This window comes from Thermobia domestica, chromosome 1 (genome assembly GCF_964235325.1).
Source record: "Thermobia domestica chromosome 1, izTheDome1.hap1.1, whole genome shotgun sequence".
NCBI classification, from domain to species: Eukaryota; Metazoa; Arthropoda; class Insecta; order Zygentoma; family Lepismatidae; genus Thermobia; species Thermobia domestica.
The window spans coordinates 132,026,072-132,048,253 of NC_137454.1; the positions used below are offsets into that span (position 1 = coordinate 132,026,072).

General features: G+C 34.2%; 1 protein-coding gene across 1 annotated transcript in view; it reads right to left on the reverse strand.

The window, feature by feature from the left end:
• The window catches only part of LOC145664138 (sideroflexin-2-like), a 96,405-nt gene that overhangs the window by 14,689 nt on the left and 59,534 nt on the right, over positions 1 to 22,182 (reverse strand). Inside the window, exons 4-7 of the mRNA XM_081730573.1 lie at positions 20,449 to 20,574; positions 12,418 to 12,484; positions 7,056 to 7,155; positions 5,224 to 5,271 (exon numbers count right to left, since the gene is read on the reverse strand). Of these exons, the coding sequence (XP_081586699.1) occupies positions 5,224 to 5,271; positions 7,056 to 7,155; positions 12,418 to 12,484; positions 20,449 to 20,574 (341 nt within the window). The remainder of the gene's footprint in view (positions 1 to 5,223; positions 5,272 to 7,055; positions 7,156 to 12,417; positions 12,485 to 20,448; positions 20,575 to 22,182) is intronic.

Consider the following 22,182-nt stretch of genomic DNA (forward strand, 5'->3'; position numbering starts at 1 on the left):
GTGCCTAATCGCCAAGGAAGTACTATAGATTGTGGGATACAATGTAACTTAAATGAAGGTATAAGTCAACGTAATTTAAACTAGAGTGTGCTGATGTGGGAGGGGTTAAAGCCATGTCAGCATTGAATACTTCTAATCAATTTTTTGATTGTGAAACTAATTTAAAACTTTTAGATACAAATGTCGTTTATCAATATATACCAGTTGCCAAATGTTTTTGGAGATTTGACGATGATATGGAAGTACATCTAGGTAACACTGACAAAGATTTTGTCTTTTTAAAAACCTTCTGTACGGCGAAAATTAATATAACAGTTAATGAAATTCCTATTCATGCTTTAATTGATACAGGAGCTACCGTGTCGCTTTTATCATATACTTTTTGGCGTGAAATTACTGAAGACTACTCTAACCCAAGACTAGAGAAAATAGATAATTTGTTATTGGTTGATTATACAGGTAAACACAAGAAAAGGGTGTTAGGTAGAACTCAAATAGAAATAGGCATACAAAATTTTAAAATCACTATTCCTATATTGGTTATTAACGAACTGAATGAAAAAATATTAATTGGGTTAGATTTTTTAACCCAGCTACGTACCGTATTGGATTTCGAAAATAAAACTTTTACTATAAGAACATTAGATGATGCAATAATTCAAAAATTAATTCCTGCGCAGGATAGTATTGCATCCCAGTGTCAGCCTTTTGGAAATAATGTTTTAAATATTAAATTTAACGAGTTGGAAGAAAATAATGCTATTAATATGGTAAAAGAACCGTCAATGATGGAAGAAGATGATTTCTTTTATAAGTGTGTAGACGAAATTTTAAATTCATTAAGGCTTGTAGATGAGGAAGTTGCTTCATCATTTAGAGACATAATCTACAAACATAAAAGAGTATTTTCACGTAAACCAGGCTGTTGCAAAGATTTCGTATATACTATTGAAGTGGATACCAAAGATCCTATTGTAACAAAGCCGTATGTTATTCCATACCGTTTTAGAGAAAATGTGCGTAAGCAAATAGCTGAAATGTTAGCTCAAGGAATACTACGACCTTCCCAGAGTATCCATCTCAATCCATTACATGTAGTGCCCAAAAAGGAAGGAAAACATCTGATAATCGTAATGGACCTCAGGAAGCTAAATTCACACATTAAGTTACAACAAGTGAGATATCCCCCTGTAGATGAGATCCTTGGCACATTACAAGGTAACACCATATTTGGAAACCTGGATTTAGTCATGGCGTATAATCAAATTTTATTAGATGAAGATTCAAAACCATATACTGCCTTTTTGTTTGAGGATCAGCTGTACGAGTACAATCGTGTAGTATTTGGACTAATTAATGGCAGTGCGGCATTAGCATCTTGTCTGAATAAAGTACTAAAACAAAACCTACGCAATCATGTAGTATATTACGCAGATGATATTTTGATTATGGGTAAAACCCCGAAAGATTATTTGAAAAATCTGGATTTAGTTCTCGAACGATTAGGAAATTCTGGCTTAACAGTAAACATTGAAAAGTCTAAATTCTTTCAGACGTCTATAGAATTTTTGGGTTACTTAATTGATGCCAATGGAGTGTGCTATAGCGACTCCAAAGTACAAGCTATTAGAGATCTACCAATCCCCATAAATTTAAAAGAAACCCGGCAAGTATTAGGTCTTTTTAATTGGTTTAGGAGATCTACTCCTAAGTTTGCTGAAATTGCCGAACCTTTGTTTTTTTATTACAAAGAAAGGAGTACCATGGCGATGGGGAGATGCACAAGAACAAAGCTTTCAACGTTTAAAAACCTGTATAATGAAAAACAACCGTTTAAACCATCCTGATTATAGTCGTCCTTTTTTTGTTCAGTGCGATGGGGCACTTACAGGCATTTCTTGTATACTTTGGCAACCTGGGATTAATACTAATGAACCATCAGTGATACATTGTGTGAGTCGGACTCTGAAAAATGCAGAAAAGGGTTATACCATCACGGAAATCGAATTATTGGCAGTGCGGTTTTCATTACAAAAATTTGCTCCTTACTTAAGTGGATGCCATTTTACTGTTATTACTGACCATAGCTCATTATGCCATTTGAAGAAAATACAGGGATACAATAATCGTTTGCTAAGATGGTCATTAGAACTGCAATCCTTTGATTTCGAAGTTAAACATATAAAGGGAATAGATAACGTGCCCGTGGATACACTATCTCGATTATTCCCTAGTGAGAAACATCATGTGTTATCAATAAATGTCTTCAAAATTTTACAGGAAGAAATTTCCAATATTTCCGTCGTCGAATTGCAAAAATCTCAAAGAGAATATGAACCATATGCTAAGATCATTCAACATTTGATTTCATGTCCGGATAAATGTGATTGCCCTCGTTCTTGGAACACCCTGTATCAAATGTCGAACAATGTTTTGGTAAATAAGGATTTTAAATATGAACATCGGACCAAAATTTGTGTTCCACCTAAATTGGTACCACACATACTGATAGCTTATCATGATGACTTTGGACATTTTGGTTATCTGAAAGTATATTCTCTTATAAATAAATCTTTCTATTGGAAATCGTTCAGATCTCAGATTAAAAATTATATTAATGATTGTGAAGAGTGTATGAGGATCAAGCACAACTATCGTTCTATATATAAACCTATGTTGTCCATAATACCTGAACGGCCACATTCATTCATTTCCATAGATTTGTACGGACCACTTCCAAGAGCTTCCACTGGCGAAACTTTTTTGCTTACTGTAATGGATATTTTCACTAGATACATAGTAGCATATCCTTTGCGAAGAGCAACTGCATCAGCGATAGCTAATCGTATTTTAAATGTATACATTCCGCATTGCGGCCCTGTTGAACATGTATTATGTGATAATGGTGGGCAATTTAGGAGTCATGTGTTCTTACGTAGTATGAATAATGCAGGTATCAAAGTGCATTTTGTGACGCCCTATCACCCCAGCAGTTCTGTTGTTGAGAATATTCATCGACATCTAGGAATGTTATTTCGTCATTGTTGTAATAATCATAAGGACTGGATCAAGTATGTGACTGAAATCACGTATTTTCTAAATTATTCGGTGTCTGATACCCTTGGAGTGCGGCCTGCCAATATTCACAATGGAACAGATTATGTAGCTCCAATTGAATATCATTTTGGAATTCGACTCGACAATAACAATGAAATAGATTATTCCCACCTGGTAAGCATGATCCATTTACGGAGAATACGGAAATTTAAATCTCGAAATTTGAAAATCGAAGAGCAACAATTGGGAAAAGTTAAAATTCAGCCCAAAGATTTGGTATTTGTACGATTACATCCTCAGAGTGACGCTACATTAAAAAGAATATACAAATTTTGTGATTTGTATGCCGGACCTTATTTATGCACTAAACAACTCAGTCCTAAGGTATTTGAACTTGTGGATATAAAAACGGGAAAAACTTTAGGATTACGGAATATTGATGAAATTAAGTTATGGCAGTCTACTGAAAGTACTAGAAAACGGTGGTTGGACTTAGTCAGAACTTTAGTTCCTTCTGAGGTAATGACGCAAGTTAATATAAAGACTAATAAAGACTAATTGACTTGTATTTGATTTTATGTCATTTTATCGTTGAATTTCCAATTGATATATCTTAGAATTATGTATTTTATTTGATGTTTGTGTTTCATGCTCTTGTAAGTTCTCTCATAATTGCAAAATATAATATTAATCACATTTGTATTTCATGCTATGAAACTACTCAAAAGCTTTATGGCATGTTTTTAAGCTATTCTTGTTTTCATGTTTTTTTGTGTTCTATTTGAATTTCATGCAAATATTATAAATATTTAAGAATAAAAGATCATAATTTTAATGTAAACTTATGAAAGTTATGACAAATATATAAAATAGATGCAACTTATTATATAGAAAGAATAAGAATAATGAATATCGAATTTCTTAATTTTTCAGAGCTTACTAATGTATTAAATGATAATCATCAATGTGTTTATATGTTATAATTTTGTTGCCTTCTGATCCTACCAATATTTAGTACTATAAAGATCTTTGTTTGTAAATAATGTTGTTTGTACATGAAGGAATAGTTAATTAGTACCCTTAAAGAAACTATCAGTTAGGTTTAATTTTTGAATAGTCTCATCGACAATAATTGTAAATCAACGTTCTTAGTATATTGATATATTGATAAATATAAATAAAAAAAATGTAATGTTATAATATGTTATATATGAATGGAAGAGTAAGATATTTGTGTTAAAGTGATATATAATTTTATACGAGGACTATTCAAAAAGTAGGTGTTTTATTAGCTAGCATCTTTTTAAAAGTGCTTTTCTGATTTCAGAGCTCACGTTAGGGCAAGCGTCTATCAAACGTCAGAAAGCGCTTTTGAAAATTAAGGCTAGAACAAACTGCTTCAAAGTAGACGCATGGAAAATCTAGGCCGCAGCCGCAGGTATTAAGAGTATTTTTAGTGACATGTGAGTCTGGAGTATTTTTATTCCAACGTAACTGATATTTATTTAATAGGAGTGATATTAACGTAATAGAAAAGTCAATCCACTATTTGTCGGTTAGAGAAATCAGTGAGCTAGCTGACAAGCCATTTCTGGATATAGAGAAGAATCACCTTTTTAGCCAGAAAAGATCTTTTAAGAAATAGTGTGTTAAGAAAAGCACAATTATACGATTTTTTACTTTAAGCAGAAAATCTGGATTCGGGACAATTTAAAAAAATCTATTTTACATTTTTATTCTAGAGACCTTTTTTATTATATTTTTAGGATTTCGAGCTAACTATATTTTTATTATTAATTTTAATATGTAATAATCTGTACTTTTGTATATTGTTGGGCGAGGCCGAAGCGTTGAGGTGGGTCTCTGGAAATAAATATTTCTCTCCAGACATCTATTTCAAATATGTATATATATATTTATCGCGCCACATGTGCACTTCCCTACAAGAAACTCTCGAGTTCGATCCGCAGCATGCTAAACTATAAGTCAATGTCCAATAAATATACTCCTGATGTTGAAAAGTAAACTTAACTCCATGTAAACAAACAAACAAATAAATTATAATTTGTACGATTAAGTGAATCTCGGCGAAAAAAAATGTACTTTTTTTTTCATAAAATAATCTTGTTTACAAGCATAAGTAAATGTTTTGATGTTTTAACTTACCATTGCTGAGGAAAGAGTGCACAGGCGGATGGAGTCATGAATATTAAGCTGGAAAAGAAAAAGATAACACCTGCTTATTCATCATTCTTCACATTACCTTTAGATAACAATATTTGTAAATATATATTCTAAACACTATACTGATTATAATCAAAAGTGAACTTACAATATGAATAAAGAGCAAACAGTATATTATACACAATTGTTGAGGATTGATAAAAAATCGATACAAAGTCGTGGCGTTTATCGGGTTAAATGTCAGTGTGACAAAGTATATACAGGTCAAGCAAAAAGAATATTTGTATCAGAATAGCTGAGCACATTCGCACATCGAAATTTCTTAGCTTGCAACAGTTATCTGGATTGGTAACGCATCTTAAAGACTATAACCATAGCATTGTGGATTCATGTTTGATAGAGAAAGCAAAAACAACAACTAAACGAAAAATTAAAGACTTCTATTACATTCATAAAGACAAACTTACGCTCTATTTAGATAAAGGAGAAATAAATGTGATTTCGAGCAGTCTTTTTACTACATATTTTAGCCGTCTTGAAAACAGGGAAAAAAAGTCAACAGTGATGGGTGAATGATCATTGTATGTGTTCATTTTTGACAGAAGACTCGTGCTTCACAATTTTTAAATTCTTTCAACCATTTTTATCTATTTACATCCCCCCGCCCATGTTTTAAATCTTCTTCGAATTGGATGTAAGCTGAAGATGGAAGAAGGGTCTTTCAAAAGCGCTACTTAGAAGAATATTTTATGTTTTGTGGTGAGTACTAGCCTTCTGCTTACATTTCTTTCTAAATAGATAAGTTTACACTTCTTTTTACGTCCCATAGCAGATTTTAAGCTAGCGTTAATCTTATTTAATTTACTTGTTAACAAATCCAATTGGTAGTTTTCTTTATATAGAAAGAGAACACTATCAACCTATCTATACCAGCGCACAGCGCCTAATTCTTCTGCGTTAAGGATTTAACTTTTAAAAGTATGAAGAAACAATTTAACCAAAAACTGAACTAAGGGATTGCCCATGGCTAATCCCTCCACTTAATGAAATAGATAAAAGAATCTTTACGTAAGGAATGAGACATTTTAATTAAATGCATCGAGTAATTATGGGCAAAATAACAAGAAAAATATTAACATGAGTCCAATTTTCCTTTCCCAACAAAAGAACGTACAATCTGATTCCGACATTTCACACCGTACCGTAAGGCCATACCTGATGAAGTAACATGTACTAATTTGAAAAGGTGTGACTTCACTGCTCTTCCCAAGTAAGTCCATTCCCTTATACTTCCTTGATGTTTTTTTTTTTTTTTTTTTTTTTTTTTGTTTGTTTGTTTTACTGCTATTGTTATCCTCTGTAAACAAGGTTCTAGGGAGAAGCTTAAACCTTGAAATTGCAAAAGTTTTTAAAGAATCAGAATTTAAAGTGACACGATGTAAAAACTCCCGAGCGTATTAGCTTATCATCTACCTTGTAAATTGAACATTTTATTGTACATTTTCCTGTCTTGTTTGATAATTATATATTTGTGACAGTTTCAACAAGTATAACTGGTCAGCTGATTTCAAAAGAATGACTCATGACAGAATTCAGTGTTAGAAAGGACAAATAAAATAGTAAAATAGTTCTTCGATGTTTTCTATCTCTTATCGTTTCGAAGTGAGACCGATGAAGAGAACAGAAATAGATCTCTAATGACTTTCTCATGTTAAATACTATGGGATTCTGTTTTATATTAATAAAATGTGCCAAACGCTTCCCTTGTTACATTGTTATATACATAATATTTTACAAAATGCACCAATACTTACAAACAGCCAACAAATAGCACCTGCATCGGCATATGGAACCACTGTATCCGCTTCATCCACTCGTAAGTTTCTAGTTTTTCCATTATTATTGGTAAAATTGCTGCGAATAAACAACAAGATAACCATGCTTTAATATACATGAAAGCTAATAATTATTAACGGAAATTAAACTTACATGAGAAAGGAAGAAAAGAACATATGTTTGTTATATCATATTCCCTACAGATGGAATTAAGTTCGATGTGTTAGAAATTGCGATTTGGACAGCAAATTGAACCTAAGTCTTCGGGTTTCCATACCCAGTATCTCCGCTAGATCTGCAGTTTCATTAGACCGACAGATATTCAGACAACATGGGGCTGTACCATAACTACTATTGTTATACTTAGATATCAGTATATACTAATGAGTATCTATAACAGTTTAATTAGGTATTAGTAGATACCGCACGGCAAAGTAAGCTGAAGACCGGTTTCGATCTTACGCCCAGTTGCGATTTCTCATTCTGAATTTCAATTAATTCACACTTATAAAGAATAACGTGTGAAAAAAAATCCATTTGTTGCATAATTCAACGATCGTAACTACGGCAACCAACTTTATGCTTTATACAGCTATATATTATGCTTTACTTGTCCTTACATTATGCTTTATTATGCTTTTTCCTAAATTATGCCTTAATATGCTGTTCCTTGAATTTTGCTGTTCATTTTTAAGCATTTCTATTTATGAGTTTCCCACATTAATAAATACTACATCATTATGTGTAGTTTTCCTTAAGCGATATTTCCAAGAAGAAACATTTAGTTGCAGAGTAGACTTCTCATATTTAATGAATTCAGAACAGAGAGTACAAAATAGATTACCTCCTTCTACTTTGAAATGGTCAGTTGAGAATTCTCTTACTCTCTGAGATTGCATACACTCTTGATTATGGCAGCTTGGAATAAGCATAGCCAGCCTTGCCTGCCTTTTAACACAAAGTGAGGAAACGAAAACATCCGTCTGAGCGGAAGATGCGAAAAGAGGATGAATTCGAACTTTCCATTGTTACGCGTAAAGGCAATTCGTAGTTGATATCTGTTGTTTGCGGCATTGATAACAGGCTTTGTTGATAATTTTTTCTTTGGCACAAAATATTTTAACATATTTTTCTTTGATCTACACATATACAGGTTCTAGAATAAAAAGCATTAAGCATTATGCTTTATTTCTGTAAATTATGCTTTATTATGCTTATAAAATTAGGAAATTTGGATATGTAAAGTAGTCAAAATCATAGATATGGTACCAACTATAGGTGAAAAATTCCATTATGCTTTTACTGCTTTTTATGCTTTAGAGTTGCCCTAATCATAACTATTTATTAATATAGACATCCGGTTGTTCAAGCATAGCAGTAGTAGTTACAATATAGTTTATGAAATCTGAATGGCTGACTACATATCTCATGAGGGAAGATTTAACTTCAGATTTAGGAACGGACTAAGTTGCATAGTAATTAGCCTATCGACATGGTGACCCACAGACTTAGATTCGATCATCAGCCTAGTCGCAATTTTTCATTTTTCAATTTTTTAAAAAATTAAATTTCTTCGCGCTTCAGGCTACGAAGAACAATGGCCAATTAAGATGCCCCATGTTCAACAATGTGATCTATCGCTTTCCATTACAAGTAATACATGCATCACTCTTAAAAGAAACGATACAACAATAGATACAGCCTAGTAGCTAATACAGGGTGTCTACTAAAATTCCAAATTGAAATTTCGTGACCTTTTTCTTCCCAAACCATAAAATTAGTAACATTCTCAAGAGCGAATTTGGGTGCGAATTGGGCCGAATTTTCATGCATGCGATAGAAGCGATTTGGTAGCATCTAAAGCCGACCAGAGACATTTTTGGTGGTGAATTTTGATGTTTTATAGAACAAATTTTCCTATCTACACTTATATTTGCACAGATAAATAAAATTCGTAACCAAAAGCCAACTTTCGTGACATTTTCTTGACTTCCATGACAGTTTTATGATTTCGTGACTTTCGTGACCGATAGACACCCTGTAATAATAATAATAATAATAATAATAATAATAATAATAATAATAATAATAATATATATATATATATATATATATATATATATATATATATATATATATCATATACAGTGCATCTATCCGAGCAGAATAAATACTACCGCCTTCATGAGACAGGCATGAACGACATACGTTTTAGCCTGTAAAATTAATTTCTCTCTAAACTTGTGCATGAGAGTTTATCCTCAGGCATGCCGATCTGTGAGCTTGATGAGGTCTATCAACTGATACACATTTTATCTTTGGACGATATTTCATCAGTTATTAAGAGAAATTAAAGTTTATAGATTAATGATAACTTGAGGCTTATCTCATAAACCATACGATGCACTGCTGTCTTGGTAGCGTAACAATGAAGAGGTTGATGAAGGTATGCTTCAGTCAGTTTCTCTTTAATACATAGCGTGATTCTTTTACAGCACCAATTTTTAGGTTGACAAAGCAATTCAATTTTCTCAAAAACTATGCTTCAGGTTTAACAGTGACAGTGTTCAGATCAATGATATCTATCCATTGGTGTAATTCTCGTCTTTGGACTTTTTTTTTTTCGTTAAATGCTAATAATAATAATTTCTTTCACCAGAGTTCGCTACCTCTTAATTTAAGAAGCTCCAGAAATAACCTGACAATGCTAGGTCACTACCGAAAATTCTGAGTTCTTATCGGAAATTAAACACTGGACCACACCCATCAACGATGACGATGATAACCATAACGATGAACCATGTGTGAACTGGAATACAATTATATCACAAATCAAAAATATGCTCTGTTTATAAATAATCAAAAAGCTTCAAAATTACGGAGTATTTATTTTCTTGTTGTTTCCATTGATTCACATAACATTGTAATGTACGTAGGAAACGGTACGCTGCATGTAAAGTTGTGATAAGAAATTAATCTAATCAAGTATACACACGTCTTAGAAATTTTAAATTAATTCCGCCCAGTAATTAATTGTTCCTATAATAGAGATTTTAGGACGAGATCATTACCAGTCCAGATTATTTACAAAAAAACTAACTATGTTTAACAAGAGCAAACATTGTATGGTTAAATTGAAAATGAAATGAAATCTTTTTCCGCCGCTTATGCCGGCTAGGCTAAACGAGACGATGATGATAAGAAATGAATGAAATGATGGAATGAAGAAAGTGGGAGGAAACGGGAGAACCCCGAGGAAACCCACGCACACGGTGTTTGTCCACCACAAAGTTCACTTGGCGGGAGCTGGGATTGAACCCGGGACATCATGCAGCAGAGGAGAACGCTCTACCACTGAGCCACCGCGGCCCCATGGTTTAATTGAATGGGTGCACATAACGTATTTCATGATTCGATATTTTGTTGAAAAACTTCAGTAATAAATATATGCTCGTCTCAATAGGATACACGAAATCTGCCCGAAAAGTAATGGGGCATGATAATATGAAATGACATAGTGTATCTAGAATACTAGCTCTTCGCTGTCGTTCAAAATAGATACTGCCTTATACACATTTATGCCTAGGACTTTTGGCTTTCCAAAATACTCTAGGAAGTCCACTATTGGAACTGCCAACAACTGCTTTATTGTGTCTCCCAATCGTACGAATAGTCAAAAATTCTATTTCATTTTAAAAACATTTAATCTTTTTCATATTTAAAGGATTTAAGTTTCGGGAAGAAAAAAAAAAAAGGGCCACACGTATTTTCATACCGAGTTATGTTGGTTGTTTTGAAGTTTAGCATCCCCATTTAACGTCAAGGCTATACGAAATGTTAACCTACAGTTTAATGTAAGATCCGAACCATATGAGCTCCGACCAGGAATCACGCTCCGAATTTCTCGCACCGAAGCTGATAAAGCTAACCATTTAGCCACGAAGGAATCTACCAATCATTCGCTGCTTACATCTCGGCGAAGATTATCAAAATAATCCTATATCGCTCATTAATTATTGGAACTGAAGAAATGTAATTTCTGATAGACAACACCTTCTCAACAAATAAATAAATAAAAAACAAAAGCCAACACGATCTTTACGGTGCTGCGAATTCCGCAACTCTGAAGCAACTGTACCACATATATTAGTACTACACTCACTCCATTAGTTCCGAAGACCTAATCATCTCTTAAGTGGTTTCACGGACGAACATTCTATTTTGACAGAAAATTTTGGTCTATTTTCTCAACTGTAATGCGATGAAAACACTACAGTACACATAACACCGCCTAGTGCCCAACTGACTCGTGCATTTAACGCGTAACTGTTCACGGGTGAGCATGATCATTCCTCTTTGCCTGCCAGGTTACAATGCGATCGTGTCAGTAAGATTAATAATGACTAGATTTTTCTCAGGGTTAAAACAAGACAGACAAACACAGACAGACATAGACACACACACACACACAAAATGAAATCTTTCACTTTTACGTCACACGATTATGCCGCGTAGGCTAAAGGGGATTGTGATGATGTGAATGAATCATATGGTACGATGAGAAAAGGGAGAACACTTTGAAAACAGGCGTACTTGGTGTCTAACCACCAGGAAACCAACTTGGCGCGAGCTGGGATCGAACTAGGAACCTCACACACGAAAGGTGAAAGCTCTGCGACTGAGATACCGCAACCCTACGGTTATAGAAAAGTTGAGCCATTTTTAAGTACTTTGGAAGCTTAGTGTCCGCATCTTACAATTTCAAATTAATTCAAAATTACCCAATTACCTAAGCCAAATCTGTAAATGATTAAGTTCATTCCTTTACATAAATTAAAACAAAGTATGCATAAATTACTTAATGAAACAATAAGATGCGTATAAAATAATAATACGAATGAAGTCCAACACTCAGCAGATGACAGTTTTCGACGTATCAATTAATTCTTCAAAATAACCACAGTTGTTATTTTTTCACAGGCAGCATTAACAGTTACATATACGCCATTTAGGGCTAAGTGATGTGGAATGATTTATTGTTTTTGCGCACAGACGAATAATTTGTTGGAATTTATTTGCTTCAAGTCTAGATACTGGAAATGAGAAGACAAGTTATAAAGTAAAGAAATCTAAGTAAAATTCATTATCAACTCAACTATTATTTTTACAGGGAAGATGATTTGTCGAAAATGTTCTTCCAGCAACGCATTGACGATGGCGACAAATTATTGCTGAAACTGTTTGCAGGTAGTTTTCATCCACATGTTTTAGGTGAGTGTTAGACTTTTATTATTAATGTATGCATCAACTAAACAAATACAAGGTTAAGACACAACTTACTCATTCCTGGCATCGCCATGAAAATTCTGGAAATTACCACCTGAGTAATTCCTTTGACAGACGCCAACTGAAAAAGAAAGCATATATAATATTAATTAGTGTATTCTTCTCATTGTTATACTTAGTTTGAAAGCACTCGAATTAAAACTACTAGCATCATATACGCCCAATACATATGAGATGATCCAACGAGGGTTGTTTGACCATTTTATTTTATTTTATTTTTAATTTATTACTTTATTTTATATATGAGCAGCTCGGAGAAACATAATGGTGTGCCACATTTTCTAACATTAGCAGCAGAAAATTAGCTCTTAAAAAATTAGAATTCCAGCCCGTTTGTGAATGGTCATTTTTGTGGATCAATGCGTACCAATTAGTGACTTTGCAGACGTTAGCGTAAACTAGTATATCTTAGGACTGGATTATTCAAAAACACTGCAACAAGCACCATTTTCTTCAGCGCTTTCTCTTCTCTGTTTTTTTAGAACGAAAAGGCTTAATTGAACCTCAATGGGTGAAAATAATTAACTAAGTTTTGTATCGAAATTTAACAAATTCTACTTTTTAGACTTGAGGTTTATAATCAAGGGGTGAAATATCAAAGTTGATTTTTTTCATCATAATTATATGAGGTACTATACTCAATACAGCTAAAGTTGCAACACTGATAAGTGCTTCCTACAATGTTTAAGATGATTTTTTTTTTTTTAAATTTGAAATTTTGTAATTTTTGCAAAGTTTGAAATATGGTATGTCTGGTGGTGCATGGAATAAAACGCTTATTATTATTATTATCATTTAAAAATACGGGAAAACTATAGTAAATATTTCAACTTTGATATTTAACTGCGAACAAAGCTATACATTTTCAAAAATTGCACGAAAAAAGCATGTTATGCTACTCAACCCTTTACTTTTGAACTAAATAGTTTACCAATTTGAATCATAGAACACACTGTTTAAATTTGTTATTTGTTTAATTTGTTACTTCTATTTTAATGTTGAATGGCATACACCTTAGATTAAGCTCACAATATTCAAATAAAAATGATAATTTTGAAAACTAAATAAAATTGATGACCGATCACAAATAAAAAAAAAATAAATTATTAAAGGTAGTAAGAAATAAAACAACATTGGTAAACATAAAACTGATTGTTGTAATTGAATTAAGAATAAGTAGGCGTACAGCAGGTAAAGGGTCCTCTGCACGCTTGCTATTTACTTTTGGGGTGAAATTGCTACAGCCAATATAAGAATAGAAAAAAATATATATCAAACATTTACAATCAATAAAACAGATTCTAAACTAGAACATGAGTGACGTTTTATCCCCTCTTGTGTGGATACCTACTAAAAATACCTTACGAAAAATATCACCTCTTGAACTTACAACAGCATCAGGCAGATCTCATATTATTCTACAAAACCTCTCTGAAGAAATAAGCAAGTTTTTTAACAGTCATTAAGGTTAGAAAAAATGCCAAACGTAAGTTTTCTCAATTTTGTAAATAGGATTAACAGGTTAATATTTCTTCTTCTTCTTTTTATTATTATTATTATTATTATTATTATTATTATTTCTTTTTTACTGTTGAGTAATGGATTTGTCTTTTATTTGAGAAGAATTCCTGTCATATACATATAGCGAGAGTAACAATTAAAATATACCTCTTGCGCAAGTTAATTAGGACGAAAAATTCAGGTTAATTGTCCAATCTTTTAAAATTCATAACTTTCTTCACAGTTAAATACCAAAGGTGAAATATTTACTAGCTTTCTCTTATATAGATGTACATTCTGTGAAAAACAAAACAAAACCAGTTGAAAATGCTCCAAGAGCATTGCCAGAACGAACTTAAAAAGAATGGAGATATGGAGCGGGAAGGAAAACTGTCATTGTTCCTTGATGTAAAAGTAAATCTTTTTATCCGCACCTTCTTCTCTTTCTCTAAAAAATTAGCAAAATATCATCTCTCTATGACTCACAGTTCTCGAGATATGGCTGCTTAAATATCTAGAAATTCGAACTTTTTGGCCAATATCTGGGGAACGGTGGCCAGTTGGCCAGTAGACAGTTAACCAATGGCCACCGGTTACTATTTGGTACCAAAATATTTACCATCCTCTTAGGTATTGATCAACATCAATATCATCTCTCTACAACTTATGATTCCCGAGCTATGGCTCGTTAAATATGTAGAAATTGGCCATTTTTTGGCCAATATCACGCGAATGATAAGTCATAGAGATATGATATTGGTGGTAATCAATCCCTAATAGAATATTAAACATTTTCGTACTGATATTGATTGGTGGTCACGGGCCAACTGGCCATTGGCCAAACCACTGGCCAGTTGGACAGTGACCACCGGTTACTATTTGGTACCAAAATGTTTACCATCCTTTTAGATATTGATCAACACGAATATGATCTCTCTATGACCTACGGTTCCCGAGATATGGCTCCTTAAATCTCTGGAAGTCGGCCATTTTCTGGTCAATATCTCGGGAACGGTAAGAGTGACGCGAAAAATTTAATCATTTTCTCTGATAGTTTTTGATGCTCTATCGAATGTTCAAAATTGAATAAATCGCAAACAACAGACAGACGGACAGACAGACACACAGACGTAGAGAATTCAGTAACGAACTTTTAAGTTCGTTGAAAATCCGTCTCACCGGACATTATCATACTTCAAAAATTACGAAATTTCGAACTTTAAAAATTCATAAAAATTGTACGAAGCACTTATATGTGTTATTATTCTAGTTATAGAGTATAGTACCACGTCATTATAAAAAAAAAAAAAATCGACTTTAGTATTTCACCCCTTAATTATAAATTACAGGGCTAAAAAGTGGAATTTGTTGACTTTTGATAATAAAAATAGAATAGTTTTTCATCTATGACGGTTCGATTTAGGCTTTTTAAGTAAGAGGCAAAATTAAAGAAGAGAAAGTGCTGAAGAAAATCGTGTTTGTTGCAATGTTTTTGCATAATCCAGTCCTAAGATATACAAGTTTACACCAACATCTGCGAAGTGACTAATTACAGCAGGCTGCTTACCAAAAATGGCCGCCAGTCACAAACGGTTAGAATTCCAATTTTTGAAAACCACTTCTGTGCTGCTAATCTATATGGTAAGAGTATATGTAAAAAAAAAAAAAAAAAAAAAATCAGAATATGGTCAAGCAAAGAACCACTTCATATGGATTGACCCTACAGAAAAGAGGCGACAAAAAAAAAAAGATTTTTTAGTTTAACGTCCCACGCATATTCCCTTTTAGATTAAAGGAGACGGATGATTAATAGAAATAAATTTATTGTGAAATTAATTTTTTTGTGGTATCCCACCGGGAATCGAACCCAGGACCACGTGCACTAAAGGTACACGCGCTAGCCACTAGTTCAGCGGAGAGGGCAGCGGAAGCGAGAGAAACATTTATTGGTATTGTTATTATTTTAGTTGCAAAGTGAATCGACCCCTTTATCGCTGACCAAATTTCAACCCCAAGCAAAAACATAATTCTTACGGAGTAAAGAAATGCACGTCATGCTTCATGAAAATCTGGAACATTTTACGGAAGTTATTGTGAGATACATATACCTCCCCCCTCCCCCTCCACATACAAACTTCATGTTTTACATATAGTTGCATTAAAGAATAATAATAATTATATAATAACTCACCTCCAATGTTCCTTCACTGTAGTTTTTTTAATTTTTTTTTTATTTATTCATTTATTTATTTATTTTTTAGTATAAGTAAGGGTACATGGCTAAAAACAAAAATATGCAGTAACGGAACTTTATAGGTGACTCATTATATTATTGTTATTACAAATGTGTTCCATACGCTCAATAAGTAATCTGAATGATAAAAGTTCGTAGCCCACACAATTACGCTACAAGCAAAGTCTAGTTAAATTGCTTTACATTACATATACTTCACGGTGAATTAAGATTTTACTGTGAACTTTCTCAGCGTAATTCTTTTTACTACTATCACAGATATTTTATCATTTTCACGGTTTCTGCTTTTCCATAAACCAAAAATGCAGAACAACACAAAAGATAACATTCATTTATTCACTAAAAAATTATAAAAAAAAAAAAACAATAAAATCAATACCCGTTTCTAACACTACCGCTACAAAGGAGCACAGACTGTTCAGCTCACAATAACAGAGCACCCACCAACATAGTTTCTTAATGATGGTTGCCATTATTACTTTCAACACTATACACAACATACTTTTCCAAGATTTATTTATCCTCTCTCTCTCTCTCTTTTTTTTTTTTTTTTTTTTTGAGAGCTTCCTCTTTTCTTAGGAGCTTCTGGGTAAGTGGAACCAGAAGAGTAATGAGTAACAAGTTTCTGCATTTTTTCATTTATTTTTATAATATTTTTCTTAGGAAACTGTCAATGCAAAACATAAATCACACGAAAAAGTCACTTTACCTCCCAAAAAAGTAACTTTTAGTGACCAACTTGAAAAAAAAAAGTAACTTTTAGTTAAAAAAAAGTGACTCGCTATGAGCCCTGATATTTTGTACTCACATGAAATAGTATCCAAAAATTTTCGGACTTAAGCTACCGTTTGAACTGTACTTGTACTAACGGAAGACATCTTAAAGACTGAATGCATCAAATTCTTATGTCTTATTTGGATTTGTAAATGTAGCTATGGCTATTTTCACAATATATTCAATAAAGGAATAGCAAAATATGAGACGAGTTTTGTACAAATTTCGATATAATTGAGAGGAAGATCTGAAACTTCACTCAGTAAGTGATTAAGGATACAAGTATAAGCTGTACAAAGTGAGTGAATAGCATTCTCGGTTCAAGGTTAATCAGTCATCAGTTAAGAACAACGAATACAAAAAAAGCTGTAGAACACCGGACATATATACGAACAATTAGAAAATAACTGCTTAAAGACCATTACGATTTTACTGAGTTGAAAACTAGTCACTGGACAGCAATGAATACCAGTAGCAAGAATTAAATATTAAATTGTCTCCCAACTTGAGTTCAGAATCCTGACCGTTGTCCAGCAGCAAGAGCCACAATGAAAATGTTTATCGTCAGAAACAGTGCAGACCTCGATTTGACCCGTTCAACTCCTTTCTAACTCCGACACAGAAGTTAAAAACAAAGTCTTTTTGACACCATTCTAGAGATACTGGTAGTCTCAACGATGTCGAAACACTCATAAAACAAAATTTCCCGTAAGTCTCGTAAAATGGCGGAACTGGTCTATGTGTGGAAGGGAACTATTTCAAGAGGAATAAGACTGTCAATTTTAACAGGTTTTATCCAATCCAGATAAGATTGGATAACATCTTGTATCACAAAGGTAACATATACGTTAGCTTGCCGAAAAGAAAATTCTTTATTTCCGCATTTATTACAGACTTTACTTGAGCGATTGAGGGTCAAAATTGGCTAGCTTTACTACGAAATCAGAGAATTCGACTTTAAGTTCGCATTCATATAGCGGATATACTATTACCCTTGAAGTCCTAATATCTTAACATATCCACAGGAAACATTCTGTGGGATATACCACTTTACAGGTAATATGCATGTCAGATGAGAGCACAGGACATTTCTCATGTTTAAAAGAAGAAAAAAAAACATTTATATTAAAACAAAGAATACAACGTTGAATCTTGATTGAGATAACCTAGACGGAGATTCGGATTTCAACATTAATGGCTGTTGAAAGCTAGGTTTATAAAACTTAACTTTATCCTCTTAGAGATTATAGTACAAGTTCTGCTGCTTGTATTATACTCGGAGTTATGCAAGAACAACAAGCAACAACTATGTATATCATACTTTGAATCTCATACGACGCATTTTCAAGTATATTTAAGTTTACATAGTTTTCCTGTGAAATTGTACATATGTCAATAGTTTCTAGTGTTTATTGGTGATTAGTATACACCTTGTTTCAAAAAGAATATACGTATTACGAAGAATTATTTTGTCCAAACTATCGATCGCTGTGCCTCGGCTCGGGTATTGGAGAAACGAATACACAGTCTAGTTTATATTAATAGCCGCTATATGTCAGTTGTCTTCTATTTTGCTTGGTAACCGTCATATGTTTAAAATGGCTACTCCGCAGCAGAAATCATTTTGTGTTCTCGAGTTTGCGAAGTGCAATTCCGTGATTACAGTGCAAAGACGTTTCAGGTTGAGGTACCAAATTGATCCTCCGAATGGGTGGAACATTCGCAGATGGTATCGACAGTTTGTAGATACAGGATGTGTATGTAAAGGAAAGAGTCCTGGCCGCCCTCGTGTTCCTGAAGAAAATGTTGCACGAATTCAAACTGCTTTCCAACGTAGTCCTTTAAAATCAACTCGTCGTGCCAGTCAGCATTTACAAGTGCCGACAACAACAATTTGGCGTGTTTTGAGACGTCGGTTGGTTATGAAACCGTACAAGTTACAGCTGTTACAAGCTCTGCGTCCCGATGACAAACGCAAACGTGTGACATTTTGTAACGAGATTCTGGATACTATTGACAATGATAACACTTTTGCACAACGCATCGTGTTCAGTGATGAAGCGACTTTCCATGTTAGTGGTCAGGTAAACAAACAAAATGTTCGAATTTGAAGCCTACAGAACCCACATGCAGTCATTGAACATGTACGAGATTCGCCCAAAGTCAATGTGTTTTGTGCGATATCCCGATCATCTGTTTACGGCCCATTCTTCTTTAATGGAAACACGGTTAACGGTCAGCAGTATCTCGCTTATGTTACAAAACTGGTTGTCCAAGGTTGCACGAAGACAACTTCATTTTTCAACAAGACGGGGCACCCCCTTACTGGAGTCGCCAAGTGCGTGAATATCTGAATGAAACTCTACCGAACCGTTGGATTGGTCGTCAAAGAGCTGGCGACTTAACATGTCTCAGCTGGCCTCTACGGTCACCGGATTTGAATTCCTCTGACTTCTTTCTGTTGAGTTTCGTTAAAGACAACGTTTATGTACCACCACTCCCACAGAACCTGGAAGAGTTGAAGAACCGGATCCGTACTGCCATAACATCAGTGACGGAGGACATGCTTGCCCGAGTATGGGAGGAATTTGAGTATCTATATGATATTGTTCGTGTCGCTGATGGAGGACATATTGAACATCTTTAATTTGAACTTTGAACTGTAATTTGAACTTGAGAGGTTCGTAAATGTGTGTGTAAAATTTCATATTAGTATGTCTTAAAGTTTAATAAATATATGCATTCGAAATACGTATATTCTTTTTGAAACAGGGTGTATACTTTATAAGTATTTTAATAACTAGTTCTGTATTTTTAAGCGTTCTTTGGAATAATAATTGCTCGCCACAAAATCACTTATTTTAAAATATCTTCTAAATATATTTTCTACTAGAAGATATGGTTTGGGCAGTGGCGTATTTAGGGGGAGGGGCTTCCGGGCTTAAGCTCCCCCCCCCGAAATCTTACTTACTATAGTAAAGTATATGAAATATCTTGCAGAATTTTCATATTTTCAGGCAAAGCCCCCCCCCACCGAAAGTTAGCAAAGCCCCTCCCGAAACAAAATCGTAAATACGCCACTGGGTTTGGGTTATATGTATTGATCAACATCAACTCCAGTTTTTCGATGTTCGTCTTATATAGAGAGCCGTACAATTCCTAAAATAATTTTGAACATAAATTATGCAGGCTCACCATCGGTGAGTCTGCTACTTACTTAATATCTATAACTTTACGGCAAGCGCAGTTGGATCACTCTTCACTCAATCCTGAATTTTATCTAGTGTTAATATTATATGTCTGCATACACCCATTATATTAGGAACATGACTTTTGAAAGGAATTCAAAACATCACACGCAGAACTTTACAAAGAGAGTAAATTTACCGAGTTAAACATCACATTTCGGGATGATTTCACGTAATGACATACATAGTAATAATAGAAAGTAAATAACAATATTACCCTAGTCGTGTGCAGGGTAGAATCTTCCTTACCCTTGATTCTGTTGCCTTATTTCCGTTTTCATCGAAAACGTCTATTCCATTTCTTATTTCATTTTGTCTCATCAAAGGAATATTTACGCAGTTCGCTGCAGCTACAGCAGCAAAAGGAACATATCGCTATAAAATTTTAAAAAGTAACATTAGAAACAATTCACCATTACGACTCGTTGCAAAAGGCATTAAACATTTCACACAATGTTAAAAAAAATTAAAACAATAAAAATAAATTTCCTGTTCACTCTTTAACTGCTACTACAGAAAAACAGGTTACTCTTAACAACTTACGACTTACTTACAATTAGTACACAGCTTATAGTGATCAAAGTCTAACGCTAAGCAAATGTATATGAACTTTAAGTACTACAGGCTAATCATTTTAATAATAATGTAACTGCACATTCTAGGCCTATATATACAATACACTACACTGCCATTAATGACCGGACATTTCCCGAAAGATAAATAGGCTCGTTCGGACGGCACAAATGGATCACATATGTTGATAGAAGGAAAATGAGCGCTTGCAGTCGAAATGAACAAATGGCGAGAATTATGTGCAGATACAATAGGTATGATCATTACAGCCCACCGATTCGGTTATTCAACATGTTAGATTTCCGGCAATTTCCAGATCTCATGTGCTGTAGTATGCCATCTAGAGATGAAATGAAAACGGTCGGAGAGAGAAAACCGCATCCCTGACCAGGGAAGCCACCAAAGTTGTCTCATACAGACCGGTTATGACTCAGATGCGTAGTAAAAGTCACCGGCAAAAGTCGTTGAACTGTAGCCACAGAGTTTCAGTCTGCATCTGGGAGTGATGCTAGTACATGTACTATTCCTCATGAGGTGTTAGAACTGGGCTTCAACGAACGAGGTGTTCACCATAAGCCAAGTATCACACAAGTGACGAGCGCCGCCAATTACAATGGTACAAACAACAGTGGAAGAGCATCATGAATCATGCTACATTTTGTGGCAATCCGAGATGTTTGTTGGCATGGCGCATCTAGGCGAGCGCTACTTACTGGAGTGCATTGTTTATATTGTGAAATTTGGCGGTGGAGGAATCACGTGTGAGCCTATTCATCATGATTTGGATTGGAACCCCTGATGTTGGTGCCTGAAATAAACGAATGTCGACGCCTCTCAAGCAATCGTAAAGTAATTCTGCGCTACCCATCTACTGGCAATTGTTGGGTAGTGGACCGTTCTGTTTCAATATGCCAAAGCCAACATTCACAAAGCACACACAATCACAGAGCTGTTTGAAGAGATGGCGGTGCAAGTATTCGACTGTCTGGCCCAAAGCCCGACTGGAACCCTATTTAACACCTTTGCGATTAGTTGGAACACAAGTTGATAGACCGATCACAACGTTCCAAAACCAAAACCTCACTATTTGCCATTTTGGAGGACGAATAGGGGACAATGCCTGAGGAAGTCTATAGCAACCTTCTGGTTATTACCACGGCGAATGGCGGACATACGGCATACTAACTCCTTATCAGCGCAAGATAAACAAATTCTTGGTGGTGTCCGGTCATTAATGTGGTATACAAGTTAAAGAAAAAACAAATCTGAAAATGGGAAAGGATCACTCCATCATCAAAATCTTTCCTCGGTCCAACATTAATATCAAAAACCATATAGCATATTTTGCTGTGTTACGAGGACAATTTTAAGGTTATCATGGTGCAATATATCTAATCTAAATACAAATAC